This window comes from Eufriesea mexicana, unplaced genomic scaffold (assembly GCF_001483705.2).
Source record: "Eufriesea mexicana isolate 0111107269 unplaced genomic scaffold, ASM148370v2 scaffold630, whole genome shotgun sequence".
Classification (NCBI taxonomy): domain Eukaryota; kingdom Metazoa; phylum Arthropoda; class Insecta; order Hymenoptera; family Apidae; genus Eufriesea; species Eufriesea mexicana.
Window position 1 is genome coordinate 535,722 of NW_016908822.1, and position 24,001 is coordinate 559,722.

At 42.8% G+C, this 24,001-nt stretch overlaps 1 protein-coding gene and 3 non-coding genes across 4 annotated transcripts in view; 2 read left to right on the forward strand and 2 right to left on the reverse strand.

The window, feature by feature from the left end:
- The window catches only part of ss (aryl hydrocarbon receptor spineless), a 185,454-nt gene that overhangs the window by 157,278 nt on the left and 4,175 nt on the right, over positions 1 to 24,001 (forward strand). Inside the window, exons 4-5 of the mRNA XM_017898446.1 lie at positions 7,840 to 7,929; positions 22,530 to 22,739. Coding sequence (XP_017753935.1) covers positions 7,840 to 7,929; positions 22,530 to 22,739 — 300 coding nt within the window. The remainder of the gene's footprint in view (positions 1 to 7,839; positions 7,930 to 22,529; positions 22,740 to 24,001) is intronic.
- On the reverse strand, positions 21,264 to 21,335 carry TRNAM-CAU (transfer RNA methionine (anticodon CAU)). Its single transcript has one exon. It is a non-coding gene; the product is annotated as a tRNA-Met (tRNA).
- Positions 21,774 to 21,845, forward strand: TRNAM-CAU (transfer RNA methionine (anticodon CAU)). The gene has a single exon. It is a non-coding gene; the product is annotated as a tRNA-Met (tRNA).
- On the reverse strand, positions 22,045 to 22,116 carry TRNAM-CAU (transfer RNA methionine (anticodon CAU)). Its single transcript has one exon. It is a non-coding gene; the product is annotated as a tRNA-Met (tRNA).

Below are 24,001 nucleotides of genomic sequence, written 5' to 3' on the forward strand. Positions count from 1 at the left end.
ATCTTGCTCGGGCGGGACGCGAGGAAAAAAGATGGAAAAAATGGCGACAGGATTTTTTCCCTCGTGCAACGAGGTCCTGGTGCCTCGCGAGTATTAGTTTCGCGAACGCGCCCCCGAGCAGCCCCTCCGGTGTCCATAATTAATTACGCCCGAGCATGAAACCCATCGCGCCGGCCATTATCGTACTTATTATTATTTCTTGCGTCTTATCATTCGGACATTTGCGGCGGACACTTTCCCAGCCTGCCTGATTTCGGATGATCGGTGACGTCGTCATTGCCTGCCATTTCGAAAAATTTTTCCAACTAATTTCTTCCATCGTTGTCAATTTGACAAGTGACGGCACGAATCAGCCACCTTCCTTAATTTCGAGAATTTTGGAAAGGAAAAATATGAAAAAACGCGACACCTTTTTGGTAACACCTCCCTCGCCCTGTTTGATTTATTTATTTCGAAAAATTTCTCCTACGAATTTCTTCCATCGTTGTCAATTTGACAAGTAGTGGCACGAATCAGCCACCTTTCTTAATTTCGAGAATTTTGGGGAGGGAGAAGTATCAAGAAACACGACACCTTTTTGGTAACACCTCCCTCGCCCTGTTTGATTTATTTATTTCGAAAAATTTCTCCAACTAATTTCTTCCATCGTTGTCAATTTGACAAGTGACGGCACGAATCAGCCACCTTTCTTAATTTCGAGAATTTTGGAAAGGAAAAATATGAAAAAACGCGACACCTTTTTGGCAACACCTCCCTCGCCCTGTTTGATTTATTTGAGCGATAAAATGGAGGAAAAAAATGTAGAAAAGCTGGAGGACTACGATACGTAATTAGCCTTCGTTATTGCAGTCGATCTCGTTAAACGTCGGCTGAAATTCGAAGATTTATAACGGAGAGACCGGCGATAGGGTAGTTATGCATGGAGAATAAAGTCGATCTCGATGAGCGTTCTCTCTTCGGGTATGTCCCGCGTGTGCCTCGCAGCTAGACGCGATTAAGGCTAGCTCTCAATAACGCGAGCCGATTTTACGACGGGAGTTAGTTAAGACGTAGCTCATTAACGTACGGGCAATTAAGCGGCCCATTGAACGACGATGTTTGTCGTAAGGGACGACTTAATTAACGAAATCCGGAAAGCAATCACGAGCGCCGCCGGCGGAACACGTGGAAAGCGATAAATTCATAAAATTATTGCTCCGTCGCGTTCGTGCGCCGTGACGAAGGAGAGGCCGTTATCGGCGGCGTACGCACGAACGACAAAGTTGCAGCTGGTGAAGCTGTCCAGACTGATGGGCCATGCACCCCTTTCAGCCTGACACGCCAAACCAGACCAGACAGATTCTTCCGCTCTGCCGGGCTGTGTTGCTCGAGGTGTTTTGAATTTCACTGTAGATAGAACGCGATTAGACCTTCGCGCCTCCCTCCTATAGAATTGCGCGACCTGGAAATGTTTTATTGCGGCCCTGATGAATTCCGAAGTATCTTAATCGTGGGAGTTCTACTGGAATGATTCGGAGTTGAAGACTTTTAAACTCGAGATATTCTATTCGACGAGTTGGGTATATTTTATGCTCGAACTTACTTGCGATTTAAGAGGCTTTGAATTTACAATTTTCGAGTTGCTGGAGTATTATAATTAGAAGTACAAAATATAAAAGCTTTGGATTTAAAGATAATATAATTAGAGGCTTCGCGAGTGAGCGTTCCGCTAGACTTAAGGCGATTTTTCGCTTAACTCACTAGCGCCACCGCGGCCCGTATCTACGATAGATATATCACCGAATTCTCTCCTAATTTTACCGATATAATCTTGGAATTTTCTTCCTGTTTGCACTATATTGTCTTCGCGATATGTTCGGTCTTATTTCGATTTGGAAATACCATAGTTCGAGGTCTGCGATACAGAAGCTTTCGAATTGTAAATGTTCAATTCGAAAATGCAATTACAGGTAGAGGGCTACGATCGAAAGTTTTCTAATTGCGGGCTTTCGATGCGGATGCAGTAAATGGTTCCGATTTTCACGGTAATTACAAGGCGTTAAAGTCCAGGGGTTAACGGGTTAATTAAAAGCCTGGAATCTATAATGTCGGGATTAAAAATCGTTCGAATGAAAAATTCTGGAAATTGGATAAAAAAATTTTGAAGGACGTTGAATCGGAAAGCGACGGGACTGGAAGCACCCCGAGTTGCGACTTTGTTTCTCATGGAAGGAAGCCAGATGGAAAGAAGTAGCCGCTTTTTGCAGCCGTAATAAATATACATTGTAAACCGAGAAACGTTTTTCGCTGACTCATATGTAATTCATCGCTCGTACTAGATATCATTTATATAAAATCCACAAGGAAGAGGATCCCGCGTGTGTATTTACCCCGCTGATTTATGTACTGTGCCATATAGGAACGGGTTAATTACCGGCGCGTAATGAATTATGTGTTAATTAAATCGCGCTGTAATTGCATTTAGCAGCAACAGACGCAATCTGCCCGGAATAAAGGTTTCGTTCTATTTGTATTAATGAAATTCCACGGCGCGTTGCGAGAAAAAGGAGAGAGAAACCGTGTGTCGATTATCTGATTTATATACAATGCCTCTGCACCGCCGCGCGGATTCATTAAGTTTTACGCGAATTAAGAAGAATAATACCGCAATTAATAGTAACTTTTATCACACTGTCTAATTTATGGAGGCAGACGTTGTCCCCCCATAGATATCTGCAACGAGGAGAGAGTAGAAGAAATACAAATTGCCGTTTAATATTAAACAGATAATACGGCATAAAACTTTTCCTGAAAATTCTATTTACCAGGCTTGCACGTTACGATGTGCGACATGTCACGAGATTGCACGTGGCTGTTCGATTCGCGAATATTAAATTTGCCGATCGATTGGTTGGGTCATTAGGGATGGATCTACGAAGCCGAGAGACAAAGAAGGTAAGAGAAGGTGTCGAAGAAAAGGGAAATGGAGAAGGAAAAATTCAGCAGAGGAAAAAATGAGGATAAAACGTTAACGCAGGTCGGGATATCACGTTTCTTTTGATCGCCACTTCGCAAGCTCTCGCGGATTGATAGCGCGCAACTCGCGTGCCACTTCACAGTCAGAATTTATAGTTCCTTTATTATTTCGACTAAGCTGCTCTTAAGTTTCCGCACACGTAACTCGCTTCCAATTTTTCCAGCCACGATCTAATCGGATACGTATATCAGCTTCTTAGCATTTTTCCTTCCACTCGCCTGAGATTTACGTTTGTTTTTAGCTACATTTGTCTTCCGTTGCCTTTACTTTGCTTCGTGCCAAATCAGGCGAATTTAGAAGCGGGGAATGATCGATGAAGCAATGTTCGATTTCCGAGGCTTTCGTTTTGCCGATTTTTTGTTTCGCAAAATTTCTATTCGCAAATTACTTAACTCCAATATTTGGAATTTTATCTATAGGGTTCCTATATTGCAAAATTTCGATTTGCAAATTTCTTGAGCATTTTTTCCAATTTTTTGGAGGTCCTATATTGCAAAATTTCGATTTGCAAATTTCTTGAGCATTTTTTCCAATTTTCAGGAGGTCCTATATTGCAAAATTTCTATTTGCAAATTTCTTGAGTATTTTTCCAATTTTTGGAGGTTCCTATGTTGCAAAATTTCGGTTCGCAAATTTTTTCATTCGAATATTTCCAATTTTTAAGGGCTTCTATACAACAAATTTTTTAATTCATATATTTACAATTTTTCGGGGTTCCTATTTCGCAAAATTTCAATTCGCAGATTTATTAATTCGAATATTTCCAATTTTCCAGAGTTTTCTATTCAGCAAAATTTCAATTCGAAGACTTTCGAACTATGATTTCTAATTTCAAAAGAATTCAGTTCGCTAACTTTCAACCGGAATATTTTCAATTCAAAGACTCCCCATTTCGCAAAATTTTGACTAGATACCTTTCAATTAAAAAAATTCCCATTTCGCAAATTTCATAATCCAAATGTCCCCACAATTATTAACCTCTCGATTCCTCAAGACTCCAATTCAGTGCCTGGCAATCACAAAAATTCCCATCTCGAATATACCACGCGAAATCCAGAAGCCTTCCTTTTATTCAAAGATACCCAACAAATTTTGCTAAAATCGAATTCGAAACTTGATATTCGCATGAAAAATGCGATGAAAATTCGGATGAAAATAAGACCAATGGAATCACCCCTAGGGGCCCTAAACGAGACCTAAATTATGTAACCTACACGGTGTAACGTGTTAACAACGTACGTGTTAATAACAACGAAGAAACAAGCAAATGGAAAAATGAAACGATAATCTGGGGGGTTGCAAGGAGGGAGGGTGGGCAAACAGAGAGTATCGAGAGAGCTGTAATTGCGATTGAGGTTACTCTCAGGATCTGCATACCGGCCGATCGTGCCACGGCCCGTGTCCGTGCCCGTGACTTCTAGTTGCATGAGCGAAGAAAATGGAAAGATTTCGTGCGTGAAGTATTATTGGCGACCCGCTAATACACGAGAGTCAAGGTGAGGATGAAGGGGTATTAGAAGTTCACGCTTGGACGGAACACGCGAGTACTCGCACACTCGGCACGCGACTGATTCGCTGCCGGTCAGCACACGCGAGAAATAAAAATCCATCGATTTTCTTTCTGGTCCCTTGTCCTCTCTCGTTTTCACCCTTCGCTGCTCTTCCTGGATCGTGTCAACCGTGAATTTAATCTCGAGTAATGGATACGAGAAATGGATCGCTCTTTCCTTCTACTCTTATACATTCTTCATCTTTCTTTCTTCCTCCTTCCTTTCCTTATTTGATTTTTTTATTGGCCGAGGGAAAGGGAGGTTATTTATAATGGGGAGAAAATTAGTGTTATTCAACCCCTTTAGTAAGTATGACACGAAACAAAAATTGGAAATTTATTTAAATAATTTAACCCTTTGCACTCGACGACTTTTTCGTTACAGAAAAATAGTAATTCGAAGACTTTCTGTCATAGAGTCGACGATAATTTTAAAATCGTAAATGAGAAATCATATGCAAATTAAGACGTAGAATTATTTTTCTTCGACATTGCACACATCTTTAGGTAATTTTAAATTTGATATATTAATTAACGTCGATCTTCAGAATCTGATTAAATGGTGACTGAGAGTTACCTCTCGAGTGCAAAGGGTTAATAAATAATTAAAAGATTTTAAAACTACCAAATTCGCGATTTTGTCGATAAATACCTCGACTCGAAGTTATTAAACTCCTCACCCATAAAATTGTCATTAAAGAACTGTATAATAAATTATACTGGTGTACGAAAGATTATTTTCTAAATTAATTCCTATTTTCCAGTTTTTAACTAAGGGGATGTTAATTTTGAGGAAAGGTGTTCGGAAAATTGGTATTTTCGAAGGAATCACTGGAGTTGTGTAAGTATGGAAAATTCGTGAGATACCAAAGGGGTTGGTCGATATTGTTAATTTTCTGTTTGTTATAACGTTATGTCGGTAGAGGAGTTTGGAGGACGATCGAAGGTGGAACGCAATCGCGCCGATTAGATGGAGTCCCATGGGGAATGGCGCGGTTTACAGAAATGGCCATGTCGGCCATTTCGAAGGGAAGGAACGTAGGCAGGCGGCGAGAAAATCCTATTACTAGCTTATATTCGTGGTACAGGGGCTCGATTGAAGCTCGGGGAAACTCACCCTCCGCGCGGATCCGTATTGACGCGAGAGAGAAACCCACCCTCCGGATCAACCAATCAAATCGCAGCATCCGTCGCGCATGCGATCGCTTCGATAGCCATCCCCCGGCACTCTGTGTTATGGTGTCTCTACTCTCTCCATGGATCTTCGCCAATTTCTGCGAGCTTGCGACCCTTTCGTTTTCCCCCAAAATTTATTATTCAGAATTTTTATTTTATTTTTTGGAGTAGTATAGCTCGTCTTCTAATCGTCGAGCTTTCAAAATGTGAAAGATTGGAATTGGGGGTCATTGCTTTTAAGCTTTCGAGTTATCAACTTTTCAAGCTTTGAATTTTGCGACTATGGATGGTGGATTATGAATTAAACAATGAGTTTAGGAGGTTTGTGTTCTCAAATTTGGAATTTTGGAGTTTTCGATTCTCAAATGTCGAATTCAAAAGCTTAAAATTCGCAAGTTTAAGATTCGAAGTAAAGTATTGAACTTGGAAGCTTTTCATTTCTAACCTTCTAATTTTAAACGTTGGATTTGAATGCTACCAATTTGTAACCTAAAAATTTGAAAGCTCTCGCACTTCTGACCTCGAATTTGGAAGCTTTCGACTCGAAAAATTGCTATTTTAATATTATCTTAGCTTACAAGCTTTCTAATCGCAAGTATACAATTCGAATACCTTCCTATTGAAATTTTTTGGCTCTCAAGCATAGAATTCCAAACCTTTTAATTGAAAAATATCTACTTTTCTTACATTCAATTTTCAAGCTTTCTAATCCCAAATATTCAATTCGAACGCACCCCTATTAAAACCTTGCAACCCCCAAGCATCGAATTCCAACCCTCCCATCAAGATCAAACTCAATCACTACCGTGGAGAAAATAAAAGCGTCCATTTTCCCATGATGGAGAAATTGCTCGGGAGTGCAAGTAAAAGAAAAATCGGCCACAGGTCGATGCGACGCGGTCTCAGGTACAAGTCTCTCTTCATATTTCCGACCAATGAAACCCGTCCGACGTGCCTGGCACGGGCACCTACGGCAACGGGTGGAAATAAAACAAAACAATACACATTTAGCTCGGAAACGGGCGGGCAGACGAGTACTTTAAACGACCGACTCCCCCGCGCCGTTCTAGCCCCCGACCGTTTAAACTAGGACGGATATTTCGGGCTTCGATACGGCCGTTCGAGTTTCCAGCTCGTTTTGGTATTCGAAAGCCACCACCATTGGCACGTCGATAAATGGGAAAACTTTCCTCGACGTTTTCGCTCCACTCGCGATCCCTCGTTTTCCGAAAGGAATACCTTCCCGGCCCACCACCCCCTTTCCAATGTAAACCCGTCCCAGGATTGTTTTCTCGACGCAAATTAATATTAGCGTGAAAATTTTTGGATTTTTTAATTATTGCAAAAGGAATACCTATCCATCTCAGCCCCTCCCCCCTTTCAACGTAAATTAATATTGCCGAGAAAATTTGGGGACTTTTTTATTATTGTAAAAGGAATACCTTTCTGTCTCAGCACCCCCTTTCAATGTAGATTAATATTACTTTCTGTCATAGCTAGTATCCATTTTTCAATGTAAATTAATATTAACGAGAAAATTTGGGGATTTTTTATTGCAAAAGGAATACCTTTTCGTCCCAGTACCCCTTTTTAAAGATAAGTTAATATTACTTTCCGCTCCAGCACCCCCTTTTCAACATAGATTAATATTATTGTACTTTCCGTTCTAGTATACATTTTTCAATGTAAATTAATATTAACGAGAAAATTTGGGGATTTTTTATTGCAAAAAGAATACCTTTTCGTCCCAGCACCCCTTTTACAGCATAAGTTAATATTATTTTTCGCTCCAGCACCCCCTTTTCGACGTACATTAATATTATTTTCCGTCCCAGTATCTTTTTTCAACGTAAATTAATATTATCATGAATTCTAAACTTTCTAACTCCTCTATTGGGGTGTTGAAGAATTTTTTATTACAGAAGAAACGAGAAATTATTTTTATCTTGAGAAATGTTGTTGTAGTTGTAAAATAAAACCAACAAAAGGGAATATTCATTCGATATTAACTCTTTAATATTGTATTCACTTATACTTTTTCTTTCCGTAGTTCATGAGAATTCATAGTAATATTCGCAAAATAATTCGTCTGTTACAGGCGCTGAACGGGTTCCTTCTGATTCTTACCTGCGACGGGGAAGTGTTCTTCGCCACTCACAGCATAGAAAGTTACCTTGGCTTCCATCAGGTACTTTTATCGTCTATTTCAACCCATAACTCTAAACCTACCATGATCTAAATGCTCCTATTTACACCCTTAGTTCAAAACTTTGCATTCAACTTAGTCAACTTTGCTCACTTGCTCTGCAATTTCTCTTGTAACATAGACACAATCAATTTTTCAATATCTCCTCGAGTTCCATTTTTCTAAAGTTTCCCTTACTTTATTTCTTCGCCCATTAGCATTCGATCATTCTAGGTTTAGTGTCAACTACCCCCACTCAATTTCCAGACTAATATTACTATTCTACATATTTCGAACATTGATATCACCCTAAATTTTCTGAAAGAAGACATTTAAATTTATAACCCTTGATCGATATTCGTATCGAGTAAATTAATTAAGACTATAATAAAGATAATAATCGGAAAATAGGGCTGTTTTTGGAAATACCTTCGTTCCAAAATATGCAAATTACAAAGAAACAAAGAAACGTGTAAAAGCTGAGTGAGATAATAGTAAATGAGCAATGATCAGGAGGGATTGAATATTCCAAGGGAGGATTCATAAAATTCCTGTTTTTCCACTTGATACTAGTGCGTAATTTCAGACACAGTACTTGCACCCTCGGTGTTGGTTTATCTCCTCGTGTCCACACCCAACACTCGCCGGTCACGCCAGGCCCGTCAGCTTCGTTCTACGTGTCACGTTTACGCAATCATCATCCCCTTCGGCCGAGCCAACGCACCCTTTTCCCTCTAGCTCGCGACGGACGTACATTTTTCAGTGGACATTCGCGATTATCCAGTCTAGTTAACCTTCCGATACCCCGTGCGCGGTTTCCATTCGTGATTAACCCTTCTCGAATATTCGCAGTCCTTTTAGATTAATCCAGGCTGGCCCGGTATACGCAGCTGCTGGACGGACGTGGGCGCGACTTAATTTATTTAGGACCTCTATCATAATTCTTCCTGGCCGAACAATGGCCTCTCTGCCAGCGTGTCTTCGTTCACACCGGACAATTCGATCCAGCGATTCGTCTTCGCGGTACTTTCAGACACTTCCACGTTCTTTCGTCGGATCCATCGGATAGAGTAAAACGCTCCAACGACTATGGTGCTTTGCCATATCCACTACAGGCTGTTTCAAAATTATATCCTTACTATCGTAGCGTAGAGATTCCATAATCTCCGATGTCAGACGAGGATCAAATTTCTTAAGGAACTTGCGAGAGAAATCACGAAAGTATTCTTTTGAAAAATAATTTTGAAGTTTCGACGAGGGAATGTGAATTTTCTGTGCAAGAGGGGAGACATTTTGGAACATCCTGTATGAGCCCGACAAGTTGGTAATCGGAAGGAACGTGGATCTGATTGGCCACAAGGTAATGGGTACCTTCGTCTTTGATGCAATCGTAGAGATCGGTCACACGAGTTTTCGTTGTTGAAAATGTCACACGTATAAATAGAATTTTATCGCGTGTAAAGGAGTGAATAAATGGGTCCACTTTCTCTTACGCAATTGCAAGTATGAAGTATATGTGAAACTTCGTTGTTGACTGAAAATGTCACGTCTACGAATATAATTGCATTGCAGCCTGTGAGGAAAAGAGTGAACAGGATATACTGGGATCAAACGAAACGGGGCAGTGTTATTTAATGTAAAATGATGTAAAATAAAGATACTACCATATAAATCATTCATAAACTAGAGGAATTAACCCGATTTTCCGAATTTTAAACAATTCCAGGTGCCAGGAAAAAGAGGAAAATAAGTTTCCACTTTTCATTTCGCGATAATTAAATTATTTCTAAACCTAACACGACCTGTCAAATGACAGATGAGTGAAAAAAGAAAAGAAAGGAAGAATCTTAAAGAAAATTAAATAAGAATAAATATCGAACACTTAATCACAATCAATTATATATGTATTAAAGGAGAAATCACGTAGTCACGTGACAAAAGGGATAACATCGAGCGCGGAATTTAAAATGAAAAGTATAAAAATAGGAATTGGCATTAATAAATTTCGTTAAACACGTGGTTCGTAGTAGATATATGACAGGGTGTGTTTAAAGCTATGAATTTGAAAAGCGTGAGAGGTGGAATCGTGCACAGCGAACAAAGCACCCTTTTTGTCGTGTAGTACACGGTTCATAGCGACGCGAGAGGTATTCCGACGCTTCCTAGCCACTCTTGAATTGCTCCTTATTCCGTAGATCTGCCGTAAACCACGACGAAACTAGCATGAAAGTGGTCAGTGGTAGAGTAACGAGCCTGGAGGGTAAATAAGCGCGAAGTCAGGAAAAGGAGCGGATTAAACGAAGAAAAAGCCCATTTGCCTTTCTATCCGGAACAGAGCGATACCGTTCAACCCCCGGTGAACGCGCATCGAAATGCGATCCGCACGCAGGCACCCGGCACGCACGCGAGTGCGACGAGGACAGCGCGAGGGACGATGGCGCGGCGCCGAGGGAGAAAGAGAGCAAGAAACGGAGAAGCGGTGGAAAAAATGACGGATGATGATTTCCCGACACACGATGACTGAGCGGCTGAAACGCACGCGAACGCTTTTGTGCAGGAGATCGTAATTGCAGGAAACGACGGATGATGATTTTCCGATCCGATGATCCCGCGTCTCGGACAAAGGGGGAAACGCGTTACAATCTCGCGTTTCTTGTAAACAAATTTCCCGGGACGATCGTTTGGAACCGAGCGTGCTTTTCCTCGTTCCCATCGAGCATCAATCACCATCATTCCCCGTTCTTTCTTGCAAATACCAAATTATATCGATCCTTGTGTGCTTTGGGATTTTATACGGGAAAAAATGTAGTTGATATCTCGAATATTTAGAAAATCGATCTTATTCTCGATCGGGGATATATCGAGTATCGAATGATTGCAAATGTTTAGAAAATTAAGGAAATTTAGGAATATTTCGTGATTTTTCTAAATAAATTTTGCGAAGTGATGATTTATATATAAATGTCCTTTTTTGTACTCTCATGTCAATGACACTCGTGGATGACGATGATTTTGAACCTTTCTTTGCAAATTCGAGGTTATACCGATTCTCGCGAAGCTTAGGAATTGCGATGAGGAACGCGTGTTCGTAGAGAAAATGGTGAGAATCGAGGCACGAAAGTTCAACCCCTTCGATGGCAATAAAGTTTCGTGAAAGTCCGAATGTCTCGACCAATGATAAATTCCCGGCGTATGCTAAGCCGCTTAATCGCGTTTAACGGATAATTTGTTTATACCAGCGAGGGAAAATCGGGGCGGCAGGGTCGCAAGAATAATTCCTCGGCTCTTGACTTCGCGGCGGCGCTCATTGAGATGTAACTGGGCACGCAAACGGTTCACACACACGTCACGATACACCGGGAACGATGATTTTTCGTCCCGATTACGGTATATTTAAGAGGAACGAAGTGTATCGCGACTAATAGCCAACGCTGTGATTTTCTCCTCAATGCGAATTTTCGACTCGCCACCCCCCGTCTACCCCCTCCCTTCGTTCACGAATAACGTCGTACTTACACCTGCAACCCTGTAACGATTCCCGTTTCTTTTAATTTCGAGAACACGCTCTCTGTTTATCCACAAATGACACTGTACTTACTTATTCATTTTTTAAATTTAAAACCAACCCTCCTCTTTATCGACGAACAACGCTATACTTAGGCCTACAATGATATAAGAATGGCGAAACGAATATCCTCCCAGTTTTTAAATTTTATAAGATATCCCCTCTCTTTATTCACGAACAGCACACCATATTTACTACTACAACTTCATAATAATATTTATTTTTTAAATATTAAAAACACCCTTTCTTTTAATCCATGCTTCTCTCTTTATCGTTGAGCAATAACACTATACTTATACCTATAATGATATAAGAATAGATAAACAAAGATTCTCCTCTCAGTTTGCAAATTCCAAATCCACCTCCTCTTTTCACCAATAATTAACAGCGCCATACTGACCCCCAAGATCTCATAACAATATTTATTTTTTAAATATCAAGACCACCCTTTCCCTTAATATCTGCTTCTCCTTTTATAGACAAATAACATTATATTTACACCCACAACTCTGTAACAATATCCATTTTTAAATTTTAGAACCACCTTCTATCACTGTCGATAAACAACAATATACTTTTAAATTCTAAATCCACCCCTTCTTTTCATCGATAATCAACAGCACCATACTGACCCCCAAGATCTCATAACAATATTTATTTTTTAAATATCAAGACCACCCTTTCCCTTAATATCTGCTTCTCCTTTTATAGACAAATAACACTATACTTACACCTACAACTCTGTAACAATATCCATTTTTAAATTTTAGAACCACTTTCTATCACTGTCGATAAACAACAATATACTTTTAAATTCTAAATCCACCCCTTCTTTTCATCAATAATCAACAGCACCATACTCACCCCTACAATCTTATAACAATATTTGTTTTTAAATATCAAGACCACCCTTTCCCTTAATATCTGCTTCTCTCTTTATCGACAAACAGCACCGTACTTACACCTATAACTCTATAGCAATATCCATTTCCTAAATTTTAGAACCATTATTTTTATCGACAAAGAACGATGTACTTCGAAATTTTAAATACACCCCCTCTTTCCATAGACAAATTACAGCACTATATTAACTCCTAGAATCCTATAAGAGTACAGAAACGAAGACCCTATTCCTATTTCCGAAATTCCAAAAACCACCCTCTTAACACTAGATTTACGGAACCCGTGAATTTGGCGGAAGGGTTGCTCGAATTATACGATGGTAACAGATTTAGTTAACTTACATTAAGATTGTTAATATAATATATAATTGTTTTTAATTAAACTAATTTTTCCTTTACCTATCAATTTGACAGTTGTCCTTACAAATAGGTATAAAGATAGCGTCCGTAAACCTAGTGTTAAACGGACACATAAAATCCACGTGTAACTTGCAAACTTTCCATAGAAAATTACAGTACTATACTAACTCCTACAATCATATAAGACTAGAGAAACAAAGACCCTATTCCAATTTCCTAAATTCCAAAAAGCACCCTCTTAAACAGAGGCATAAAATCCACGAGTAACTTTCATAACTTTCCATAGACAAATTACAATACTGTACTAACTTCTACAATCCTACAAGAATACAGAAACAAAGACCCTATTCCTATTTCCTAAATTCCAAAAACCACCCTCTTAAACGTAGACATAAAATCCACGAGTAACTTGCATCTCGATTACCAATTAGCACAAAACCACCCTCGGTCTACACCAGACGGTCGTTCCTCCAACAGTGTCGGTGTCCGCCATTGGTACGCCTGCCTAAACACCGTCAACCCCGGATTTTCCCCGTCCCGTTCACCGCCGCGATAAGTTCGCCCTCTGACCTTTGGCTTAAGTTATTACTTTTATCCGTGGCGGAGTCGCAGGCGGGTGCAGAGGCTCGTCGAGCATCGAATCGGTCGTATCAGGCCAATTAAGCCGCGTGCCAGCTCCGCTGGAGACCTACCCCGGCGTTCCTCGGGCCACCCCCTTGGTCTGGCCGCAAGGCTTTTTCCCTCGGTTTCTCGCGTGAGATACCGAACTAAAGAGCAACGCGCAGCGTTCCCGGCTGTTGAATTACCTTCGAGGGACGTTGTTGCTGGCGGACGCTGTCATTACGCGGTTTTTCCAGCGGCTCGCACGGCAGGGTGGGCGCGAGGGGTCGGCTCGCTCCTCGGAGTTACAGGCCCGTGTAATCGCGTCATCCGAAACGCCCCGCGATTACGTCGCGTCGGATACACGGTCATCGAATCGGGAAATCATCGAGCCAGCTCTCTTTCTTCTCGTTACCGACCCGTGCAACTGTGTCGCAGGCCTTTGCGTGCCCCGACGCGTTTCAATGCACGCGTTCTAGCGGAAGATGCGCAGGAGCTGGTGCCCCGTGGGCAGTCATGACAGAGTTTTGGGGATGTTTCCGATATTCGCGCGTTATTCACGGTTCTCGAAGGAGACGCATTCGTTTCGACCCCTCTCGATTAACCCCTTACTTAGCTATACCTGAATCTTTCTCTTACCTTTACTTAAATCGCCAAGCTCCGGCGCCACGTGCCATCATCCACCAGCAAAGTCGCACGGTCACACTTCGAGCCGTATCGTCTGAACGCGACGAAGAATAACACGGAACTGACTAGTCTCGACCTGTCTGGACAGAGAAACGTGAACGAATATTAACGGTCACGCGTCGAACTTCGTGCGAAGAATAACACGCAGCTGAAACAGAAAAACGTCAGCGAAAATTGAGCAACTTAACCGGGCTTGTTTACATTGCTCCTATCTACGCGTCTTTCCTCACCAGTGATACACGATTTCCTGGTGTCACACGATATTGTAGGCGAAGAGGATAGACGGAAGAAGATTTGCGATTAGTATTTTGAATAGAAAGATCTAAGTTTTGGTGTTACATATACACTCATTTGTGCGATTTCTTAGGTGATTTCTAAATGGTTTAGGTGAACGATTTGAAAAGAATGATTTATCGATGTTATAATAAAATGAATTATTCTTGACAAAATAGACGGTGATTGAAGCGTTGGATCAGCGTTTTAACGCTAGATTTACGGAACCCGTCAATTTGACGAAAGGGTTGCTCCAATTATACGATTGTGACAGATTTAGTTAACTTATATTTAGACTGTTAATATAGTATATAATTGTTTTTAATTAAACTAATTTTTCCTTTACCTGTCAATTTGACAGGTGTCCTTAAACCGTCCGTAAACCTAGTGTTAAAGCGAAAGGAAACTTTTTAAGTGAGGTAATCGTATGCCAAGATTTTACACCAACTGTGCACGAGGTCGAGATGAAGCGTGTTTTTTAATTAAAATTATTATAAAACAGGGAATAGAAAATATTCGATTTTATTACCACCTTCCAATCTAGCAACTTTGCATCCACCCCCGTAACCAAAAAGAAAGCCAACCTGCCTATCTCCCGACCACCATCTTCATCCACCTCTGGCACACCGTGAACCTCACGAACGAGTGAACTCTGGAAGGGGCCCTGGCCTCGGGCCCGTTCCCATTAGAAATCAATTGACCGCGTTAAGCTTAAACACAAAGCCTGGGTCGACGGGCCCAGAGCGGGTCGGTTCGCACGCGCTGAATTATGTGGCACATTTTGACAATTAATAGCCGTTAATGAAGACGCGATCGGCCTGACCCGGGGCTATCCCGCCTCTACCCCGGCCACTTTGTTAGGCAGATACAAAGGGGGTCGAGGGGTTGGCAGGGCGCGTCATAACTCTGCGGGCATAATTGAGAGCTCAACATTCGGTATCGCGGCGTTCCGGGCCGCATTATCGCATACGCCTGGCCCGTGGTCGCGCAAAAATGCGCGCGTGTTCTCGTGCCGGGCCCCGCGTGGGCCCGCGAGAGGATTTCGTGCGCGCGCGCGGTCGCGAGCGGCGTGGGGGAACGGAGGAGGTGGACGTCGGGCGGCATTCGATAATTAATGCGGCCCGCGGATTAATTATTATTAGCCGGCTGATTTGTTTCAATTTGTAGAGGGTCCTTTGATCGCGCCGAATCGTGTTTCCGTCGATTTCACCCGGCGTCCCGGCTGATTTATCTCCGTGGCTCGCGTACCCCGCGATTTACGCGAACGCCATTCGTTTGGTGTCGTTCTCGTCCACGCCGGGCCTGCCCAACGTTCGTACGTGCCTTTCGCAGGTGGTCCCGATTCCTCCGACTCGTGCGTCCTCCAATTCGACCCCCTTTCGCTCTCCTTCTACACCGATCTTCCAATTTTTCCACTAAATTTTCACCCTATCCTTCGAAAAATCTGTACATCGCGACAATGACGAGATCCTCGTTTCGAGAGGGGAATTTTCGCGGAAATTCTTGAGGATTTCCAAGAGGCAGACAGGGGGCATCGTTCTTGCGGTGACGGTTCATCGACAGGAGTGGAGACGACTGTGGAAGAGGACAAGCAGACGGGACACAGGGGAAGGGGGATGGTGGTGGAAAAGGAGAAGAAAAAGGAAGAAAATAGAGCAAAGGAAGGCGAGGCCTTTCGCATTCTTCGCAGGAATGTAAATCAAGCCTGCCAAGGGAGCGGGACCGCTTCGATGCCGGCGGGGGGGCGCTAGCGTCTCCACTAAATAATTACAAGCTCTTAATTAACGACGAGGGTCGATCGTAAAGCCATCCACGAGTCGGCCGCTCCGTCCCGCGGATGCATGTTTCGAGATTATTTAAACGAGCAATGGTAACAAACGTTACCGGACCTTACCGGCAAACCGCCCGTCGCTGCTAACTGGCCGCGCCGGAGAGCAGGAGAGAGCTAGAGGGAGCGAGAGAGTTCCATGGGGAAAAATAAATGTGAGCGTGGCCGGGGCCCCGGTGCTGGAAAATAAAAGAGGGCGGGGTCAACGTATTTTGCGGGAGGCTCGTTCCTCGAACCGGCCACCGACACCTCCGCTTCCCAGCCACCCGTTCATCCTGCACCGATTAGAAATTTTTCGGTAGGCTGACTAATATCTCTCGGCACTCGAGTTATGTTCGTCCTCTTCCATCCAGTCGTATTAACCCTTTCGCTACGAGAACGCGCGTGCACGCCGTCCTATCTAGTCGGACCACTGGTACCTCATCACTCGCTGCGAGTGGTCGTATACGGTTTCTATACTCCAGGTAGAACCGTCTTTATTTTCGTCTTCGTTCTCGCACATATATACTCGATGAAACAAAATACTCCGCTATATTTAACTTATTTTTATCGAATCGGTAAACTTTTCGCGAAATTCCCCGGAGAAAATCGAGAATCGAGGAACAGCGATGTTTCAGCTTCGGAATACTTGGTATTCCATATCGGAAGGATAGAACGATAGAAGCACGGATGCGCGGGATATTCCCGAAGCAACCCTTTATGACTTTCTCGAGCAAGGGAACGGTAGTTGGATGGGATGAGAGCGGATGAGTGAGATCGATCGGGGAACTGGATAATCTTCGATGATCTACCATGGCGCAATCTCGAATGCGAAACGACGTGCTCACGAAGGGACTCGGGGAATCGGTTTGCGAGGTTCCCTGGAAAGGAGCGCGATAATGGAGAGGTGAGCAGCGCGCGACGTAACGAGCAAGATCGCGAAGGCGGCCGAGTGGCAGGACGCGGCTATCGGGCGTCGATATAATTCCATAAATCACGCGTCGCCGGAATAAATCACGTATTAATGAAAATTACACGTACGCCCGTGGCCGGTGCTTGATATACGCGGGACCGGGACCGCGGACGGGAATAAAATTGGCCGAGCCATGTTGGCGGGGCGGAATAAAGGGCAACGCGGAGCAATTACACGTCGAGCGTGTCCCAATGAAGTATGGCCGTGGCCTGGCTGCTCGATTACCACGGAAATCCTGTGTAGCAAGGGTTTAATTAAAATTAGAGCAAACGGAACGCGCAGCGGGGTTGCGGACTAGGGAAAGCTCCGGCGATCAGCGATCCCTGAATTCATCCAGGACCCCGTGGTGATCCGAGCCGGCCCCTTCGCGGGACACTCGCCCCTTTCCGAGGAATACACGCCTGCGACTTCGCGCTGCGATCGCCTATATTTATTGAGAGATCGAGTTTTATGGCCGACCATGCGCCGATGCCCGACGGGGCCCGCTGCTCCACCGTCTTTGTGTTTTCTCCGTTCCTGGGCCCAAATTTCGCTTCTAAACCCACGTACTTTTCCGAGGAAACGAGAGAGGGTTACGACGCAGGTTTTACATTCACTGGCCATGTTTCTTGGGCTTGGGATTATACCGTATTAATCTGGGCCTGATGAAGCGACGAAGAATTCTAGCTTTCGACACTGTGCTTCGCTCGTAATTAATTTCTTAACCCTATGTACTCGAATGGTGGACCTCAGTCATCTTGAAGCTTGGGTAAAGAATAATTAGATAATTAGAAGTAACCATACTATGTATGTGACATATTGAAACGAAGAACGCGGGATTTTCTTTTTTATTTTAGCATAAATGGCAAAAAATAAATGGCAGCACCAAATGGAGTTTAGAAAAATATAAGAAAAGCTTCAACTGTACCAGAAAAGTGCTATTATTAGTGTTAACCATCAATTACTCCAATAAAAGGTACGCTAAGTGTGCACATGTGCTGGCTCACTGAAAGCTAATAAATATGTACGTGATTCCCCAAAATTCAAACTGCTCTGAGTACTATACTTTCCAAATATAGTAATCTCACAGCGAAAAAATTTTCGAATACAAAGGGTTAATTTACGTAGTATGTCTCTCTTCTTGTCTAGTTTCTTCAGCTTTCTATGCGTACATTTATGCGGTAACTGATCACTTGATTTTTCTCTCCTGTGAGTAGAAAACTGGCAAAAACTTTGGATTCTTTCTCCCCGAAGACTTGGAAACGGTATCAGGTGGAGAGAGTCGAAATGGGTTTATTATACTTCGTTCGGAGCTCTATACCCCCCAAAACTTCCTTCACCGGAGATTCCCACAAAGCCCAGCGTCCCATTGGCTGCCGCGATATTATAAAAGGCAGACCTGCTATTTTGCCGGAAAAAAAATTTCGGTTGGGCAGTCGGGTATCCCATTATCGTCGACGGGTAATATCGTAACACAGGGATGGTGTGAGTAACATGGAAGTCGTGAGATCCGTGCACCGGCGACACGAACGTACGAGAAGGTGCAGCTACGTGCAGCTACGCTGTTCCGCCTATCGGAAATGCAACGTACCTCGAAAGCTCCCGTTCCCTTCTATCGCGTGATTTATTATATTATTCCCGGTTACCGAGCCCTCTGACAACTATGACCAGCTAATGGCCTATCGCGACAATTCGACCAGCGCGCTTCCTTCGAGGCCGACGCCAGCCATCGTGGAAATTATGCGACCGGGCAGCCAGTTTCCGAACCCCCTGTCTAGCTTCTTTATCCTAGCTGCTATACGATAGAAGCGCAACACTGGTCTCCGCTGAAAGAGAACAGTGCCTCGAAACCGAGAACTTCATTATCGCCTCGTAAACCCCAGCCCAATGGACACCATCTTCTGCATCTTCCCATAGCGACTCTGTACTTCCCTAACTCTCGCTGCGAGCTGGCTTCATCCTATGGATCCTACGGGTCGTGATCTATGCTCGGAGTTAAACAAACGTGAGATTGTTACTGATTTGTCTCACCTAGAACTCTAGGAAGTGTCAACGTGACTCGTTTCTAGAAATGTATACCTACTTTTGACAAAATCAGTGTTGCACGATTCTCTGTATTCGTTGTATCACTGCAATTATTATCACGCGTGACAGATATATTTATATCTTGGAAATTGGTCACTGGCTATCTTCGAACTTCTTTCTCTTTGCAAACTGAGATTTTGGTATTATTTGTCTAAGATATATTTAAAATTTGGGCACTAGTATGTCTAACATCCTAAGCTCAGAATTTTCCAATATGTTTATAGTCTATTCATTATATATTTAGTGCTAGTGCTAGTTACAGTAGTATCTTGGAAATTGGTCACTGGCTATCTTCGAACTTCTTCCTCTTTGCAAATGGAGACTTTGCTGTCTTATCTGTCAAAAATATATCTGAGATGTGGACACGAGTGTGTTTGAAATTCTAAGCTCAGAATTTTCCAAGGTCTACTCGTTATATATCCAGTGCTAGTGCTAGTTATAGTAGTATCTTGGAAATTGGTCACTGGCTATCTTCGAACTTCTTCCTCTTTGCAAATTGAGACTTTGCTGTCTTATTTGTCAAAAATATATCTGAGATGTGGACACGAGTGTGTTTGAAATTCTAAGCTCAGAATTTTCCAATATGTTTATAGTCTATTCATTATATACCCAGTGCTAGTGCTAGTTACAGTAGTATCTTGGAAATTGGTCACTGGCTATCTTGGAACTTCTTTCTCTTTAAAAACTGAGACTTTGGTCTTTTATCTGTGAAAAATATATCTAAGATGTGAACACGAGTGTGCCTAAAATCCTAAGCCTAGGAATTTTCCAGAAAATTCCTCTTCGACTTTGATCAGATTCCATCCCGATCATCGTGCAGTTCCCAAGGTACCAGCTAGGAAGCTCCAGTTATGAACCTCGGATTTATTTGTTACGAATGGAGCTGTAAAGTTCCAAATCCATGGTCGGACCAACTAAAAATAGCGGTCTCGTGGTCGTGGCTCCTTGCTGCTCGGATAACAGCTGTCCACTGGAGCAACCCGTGGCTTCTCTGTATGGAAACATCGCGTAGCGCCAGCGTCTTCCTATTTCTACGAGAGCTTACACGTTCCTCGAGTATGTAGCAAGCCGAGCGCGGGTCCGTATCATTTCCACCGGCTGATTTATTGCATTATTCCAGGCGTCGAAGGCCGGACAACCGTGGCCATGGCGTAGCAAGCCGGCCTGTTAATTCGATCTATTTTCTAGGCTGGCTCGAAGCTAGGGTGCGTGGTGGACCCGATTATCCGATCGACGCTCATACGCGCGCTGCACCGAGAGAGAAAGCGAGAGAGAGAGAGAGAGAGAGAGGGAGAGAGGGAAAGGAAGAGAGAATATACCGAAGAGTTATTCTCGTTCTGGTCGTTTTTCTTGAACGAAGGAACGAGGAAACTATGGGTTCCTCGTGCACCACGGGCTCATCGTCCGTCGCTGCCTAGGCCGGATTAATTATGCGCGATAAAGTGCGTTGGACACGTGTAGTTACATGTGCCGTACGTGCGCCTATGTCGCCGTCGCGACGTCACGACCGATCAGATATTTCCTGAAATAATGCCGCTGCCTCTGGCCGTCCCTTTCTCCACCCTGCCGCGCCGACCAGCTCCTCGTTCGGGGCAGTTCCAACTGTCTGGCGCGGTGCATTCGGGGGTTGCTCCAGGATTATTGCCATTACTCGCTTTCGCACGATACGATTCGAGGCTCGTAGTTTTCTGGAAACCCTTCAGGCGGCGCCTAGTCGAGGGTAAATTTCTCAGGGACTTTTTAATCGGGTAGCTTTCCCATAGAACCTAGCTTTTCCTTTATCCTTAATAATTATGAATACCGTGTTGGTACCTGTCGAAGAATACAGCGATGAATGTAAGACGATATATTGGAAAATTTGATGAAATGAGATTAAAATATGAAGGAGTTACGGGGTTAGGTACACTCGTAGTTTCCTCTTTCTTTTTTTTTTTTTTTTTTTTTTTTTTTTTTTTTTTTTTTTTTTTTTTTTTTTTTTTTTTTTTTTTTTTTAATGGTAAGGAACGAGTTAAAAAACTTGCATAATCGGGAAATTGGACGTTACATGTGTTTACTGTGAAAGTATGAAAGGATTGAAAAAAAAAAAAAAAACAATTGGATTGCCCTTAGCAGAGCGTGGTTTCGATCCACGGACCTCTGGGTTATGGGCCCAGCACGCTTCCACTGCGCCACTCTGCTATTGTGTTTGAATGTCTTCTAAAGCTGGTTTTACGGCATTTGTTGGGGGTGGAAAGAAAATAAATCAATAACTCTAAGTTTCTAAAATTAATATTACGCTATACCGCTATTAATAACAGGATAATTTAAGCGAATAACGTAGAGCTTATTGATTAATATACCGTGCTCACGTTACGATTATTAAAGAATCTCGTTTATTATCAGATACATAATATAGTATTATAATATTTATTACTCCGTGTTATCATGGAATATTACTTTTTTCCATGAATTTATTACTGTAGAAAACCTAACTGTGTTAACGAGCAATAGAATAAAGTGCATTCGCTTTACGAATTTTTCAATAAAGGATTACAAATTTATCGAGAAATATGGATGAAAATTAAACGTTTTGACGTTTAATCTCGTGGAAAATGATTAAAAAACTAATTTCAACGAAGCAGAGTGGCGCAGTGGAAGCGTGCTGGGCCCATAACCCAGAGGTCCGTGGATCGAAACCACGCTCTGCTAAGAATTCTTCATTTTTGCAAATTTTTGTTTACCTATGTGTACTACGAACATGCTCAACCTACTCCAATCGTTAAAACTTATTTAACGCAGATAAAATTAGAAAGACACTCAGTAGGAAGCATGCGCGATACGATTACGAAGAATTTACATTGAAGAAAAGCAAAAAAAAAAGATTTGTTAGGAATTAAACCAACCCTCTTAGCAGAGCGTGGTTTCGATCCACGGACCTCTGGGTTATGGGCCCAGCACGCTTCCACTGCGCCACTCTGCTCCGATGTTGAAACTCGGGGAAAGTTGCGGCATGTTGCAAAATTGTTTTTTATTAGTTTTTATTCCTTTTTTAATACACATCCATTAATCTAAATATACTATAATACCGTAAAAAATTCTATATACTTGATTATACAACCGAAATTAAATATTTCCATCTCTAACAATCCCTGAAAGTTAATACTAACATAACCTATACAACAAGATTTAAATTTTTAGTTAAAAATTCCGTATTTAACGTTATCGCCCTGGTTACTTGACTTTCGATTTTTCTTTTACTATATGTTTCACGAATTTTCAGATATTTTCTCTTGTTCTATCATTTTTAAGTTTCATTTTCTTCATTCTTCAGCTATAAGTCTTCGGACCGGTTATGATGGGCTTAGTGTTAATTAACCTTTTTATTCGTTTCAGTCCGACATTGTCCACCAAAGCGTTTACGAGCTGGTCCACAGCGAAGATCGAGAGGAACTGCAAAGGCAGCTGATGTGGAACTCCTTTCTGCCGGCCGAAAGTGCGAGTCTCCCCTTGCACGACGCCCTTTCACCCCAACACAGTCATGTCCTGGAGCGCAGCTTCACCGTCCGTTTCCGGTGTCTTCTGGACAACACATCCGGCTTTTTGGTGAGTTTGTGCATTTGCGAATTCAGACGCCGCTGCCCGCGCAATTTTATAGAACGTGTTCCCCATGCCGGGAGTGCAGGCATTCGCAAAACGATCATTAATGGTTTCACTGTCGTGCAAGGTAGAGCAGCATGACTTTGCTACCCCGTTTTCCTTTCTCTCCGGTAATTACTTTTTTCTTTCTTCGAACGCGGTTCTAATGCTTGCAAAAAAAGTACTTATCTACCTGCAGGTGTATGCTGGTCGGTTTTAAACGGTGGTGCTAGTCTCGAATATCCAGCAGGTTTTCAGGGTTGTCTCCAAGGTCAGCGAAGGTCATCGCAAGGGCACCCAAGGTCAATTCCAAGTCGTCTACGGACAAATCGATGCCGATTCAGGGTCATTTAAAGGTCGTTTCAAAGTCATCTCGGATTGTACGTCATGCAAAGTTCGTTTACCGTTCTATCGTGACGTTTCCTGGTCATTCGAAGCTCGTTTAACTGTCGTTTCGCACTCGTTTAAGTGTCGCGCGGAGATAGATTCAGAGCTAACGAGAGAAACATCTGAAAGATCTCGTCATTGGCGATACTGTTTGAGTACTTGTATTACCGAGACGTGACCGTTTCTATCGCGAGACCAATCGATACCGGGTCTTTAGCTGTGCGTATCTCGCATGCCTGGTCACAGTTCCATGTTCGTTTAGGGAACGTGCAACGTAACTCTGGTTCATTCATGGAAACCTGCGCACACGGTCACGCGAACAGAGGATGATCCGTTGACCCGTGCGGAGGAACAGTTTCCGTGCTGATATCTCGCGTCGGTATCCCGTGAAAATCGGCCCCATTTCCACCCTTTCCGACGGCTTCAAAGAACCCGCGGAACAAGCGTCACACGACAAGGAGTCGCGAGCTATTGATCCGATTTTTACGGCATCACATTTTCATAATTGCCAGCGAGAGCTGCGTTTAACTCTGCGGCTCGCGATAATAGAGTTAATTGCAAAGGAGGGAGCCAAGTCTCTCTCTCTCTCTCTCTCTCCCTGTTCGTTAGTAATTACCCTCTGCCTTTTTATTTCCCTCCTTCCTTGGCATCTGGTGGTTGCAATTGCCGCGACCTTCTCGTCCAAGAAGTTTCGTTACACTCTGCACGTTTTCATACGTTTGTTGCTCTATCCTCGACGATTTCTAATACAGAAATTCCGTTCAACCCTGTCGCGATGAGAGAACGAAGCTGGTATATACGAGGAATAATTTCGCGTGAATTTCGATAAAAACGAAGAGCGT